The 1,498-nt window shown below is 37.9% G+C and overlaps 1 protein-coding gene across 1 annotated transcript; it reads left to right on the top strand.

Annotated features, from left to right (window-relative positions):
* Positions 1-431: 431 nt before the first annotated feature.
* LOC140624694 (small ribosomal subunit protein uS8-like) lies at positions 432-866 on the top strand. The gene has a single exon (XM_072811611.1). It carries the CDS (start codon positions 445-447, stop codon positions 787-789), a length of 345 nt encoding a protein of 114 aa, XP_072667712.1. The 5' UTR covers positions 432-444; the 3' UTR covers positions 790-866.
* The last annotated feature ends 632 nt before the right edge of the window (positions 867-1,498 follow it).

Raw genomic sequence — 1,498 nt, 5'->3', positions numbered from 1 at the left:
TATATGAAGTCCCAAAGAAAGCCTCAGCAAATTCAAAGGACTAATATTACACAACGCTGTGATTAAATTAGAATTTTTTTTTAAAGATTCTATTTATTTATTCATGAGAGACACAAAGAGAGACAGCCAGAGACACAGGCAGAGGGAGAAGCAGGCTCCCTGTAGGAAGCCCGACTTGGGATTCGATTCCAGGTCCCCAGGATCACGCCCTGGGCGGAAGGCGGAAGCTCAACTGGTGAGTCACCCAGGCGTCCCTAAATTAGAAATTAACAATAAAAAATAGACAGAACAAAACAATCTTTGGAAAGTGGAAAATGCACTTTTAAATAACTTATGAGTTAAGGAAAAAACATAATAGAAATTAAGAAATACTAAGAACTACATGACAATGAAAATACTAATAAAAACTTAGGGCTTTTTCTGCCATCTCTCTGAGCCGCCACAATGGTGCGCATGAACGTCCTGGAAGATGCTCTCAAGAGCATCAACAATGCTGAAAAGAGAGGCAAGCGCCAGGTTCTTATCCGGCCATGCTCCAAAGTCATCGTCCAATTTCTCACTGTGATGATGAAGCATGGCGAATTTGAAATCATCGATGATCACAGAGCTGGGAAAATTGTGAACCTCACAGGCAGGTTAAATAAGTGTGGAGTGATCAGCCCCAGATTTGATGTACAACTGAAAGATCTAGAAAAATGGCAGAATAACCTGCTCCCATCCCTCCAGTTTGGTTTCATTGTACTGACAACCTCAGCTGGCATCATGGACCACGAAGAAGCAAGACGATAACACACAGGAGGGAAAATCCTGGGATCCTTTTTCTAGGGATGTAATTCATACGTGCAAATAAAATGCCTCAATGGACAAAACAAAAACAAAAACAAAAACTTAGGGATATATGCTAAAATGAAACAGACAAAATTACATGCATAAAAAGCTATAGTACATAAAAATGAAAATGAATGAGGTAGGCATGCTGCTTAAGAAACTAGAAAAAGAACATTAGTGTAATCTCAAGAAAAATAAAAGAAATAAGTATAAGAGGAGAAACTGATTAGAGATAATAAACAAAATAAAAAGTGAGCTCTCTGAAAAGACAAAGTAGACAAACCTCTAGCAGGATGGATGAAGAAAAAGAGAAGCAATAAACAAACAATTGGTGTAGCCATTGTGGAAAACTGTATGGGGTTTCCTGAAAAAATTAAAAATGGAACCACTTACAATCCAGGAATTGCACTACTGAATATTTACCTCCCCAAATACAAGAATACTAATTCAAAGCAATACACCCCTATGCACCCCTATGTTTATAGCAACATTATCTGCATTATCTACAACAGCCAACCTATGGAAGCAGTACAAGTGTGTATTGATAGATGAGTGGATAAATATGGAAATTATTCAGCTATAAGAAAGAATGAAAATCTTGCCATTTGCAACAACATGGATGGAGCTAGAGAGTATAATGCTGAGTGAAATAAGTCAGTCAGAGGAAGAA

This window comes from Canis lupus, chromosome 35 (genome assembly GCF_048164855.1).
Source record: "Canis lupus baileyi chromosome 35, mCanLup2.hap1, whole genome shotgun sequence".
Classification (NCBI taxonomy): Eukaryota; Metazoa; Chordata; class Mammalia; order Carnivora; family Canidae; genus Canis; species Canis lupus.
This window is presented reverse-complemented; position numbering and strand designations above follow the sequence as displayed.

Coding starts and splice junctions, on each gene's coding strand:
- LOC140624694 (XM_072811611.1), top strand. CDS start 445: ATGGTGCGCATGAACGTCCTGGAAGATGCTCTCAAGAGCATCAACAAT.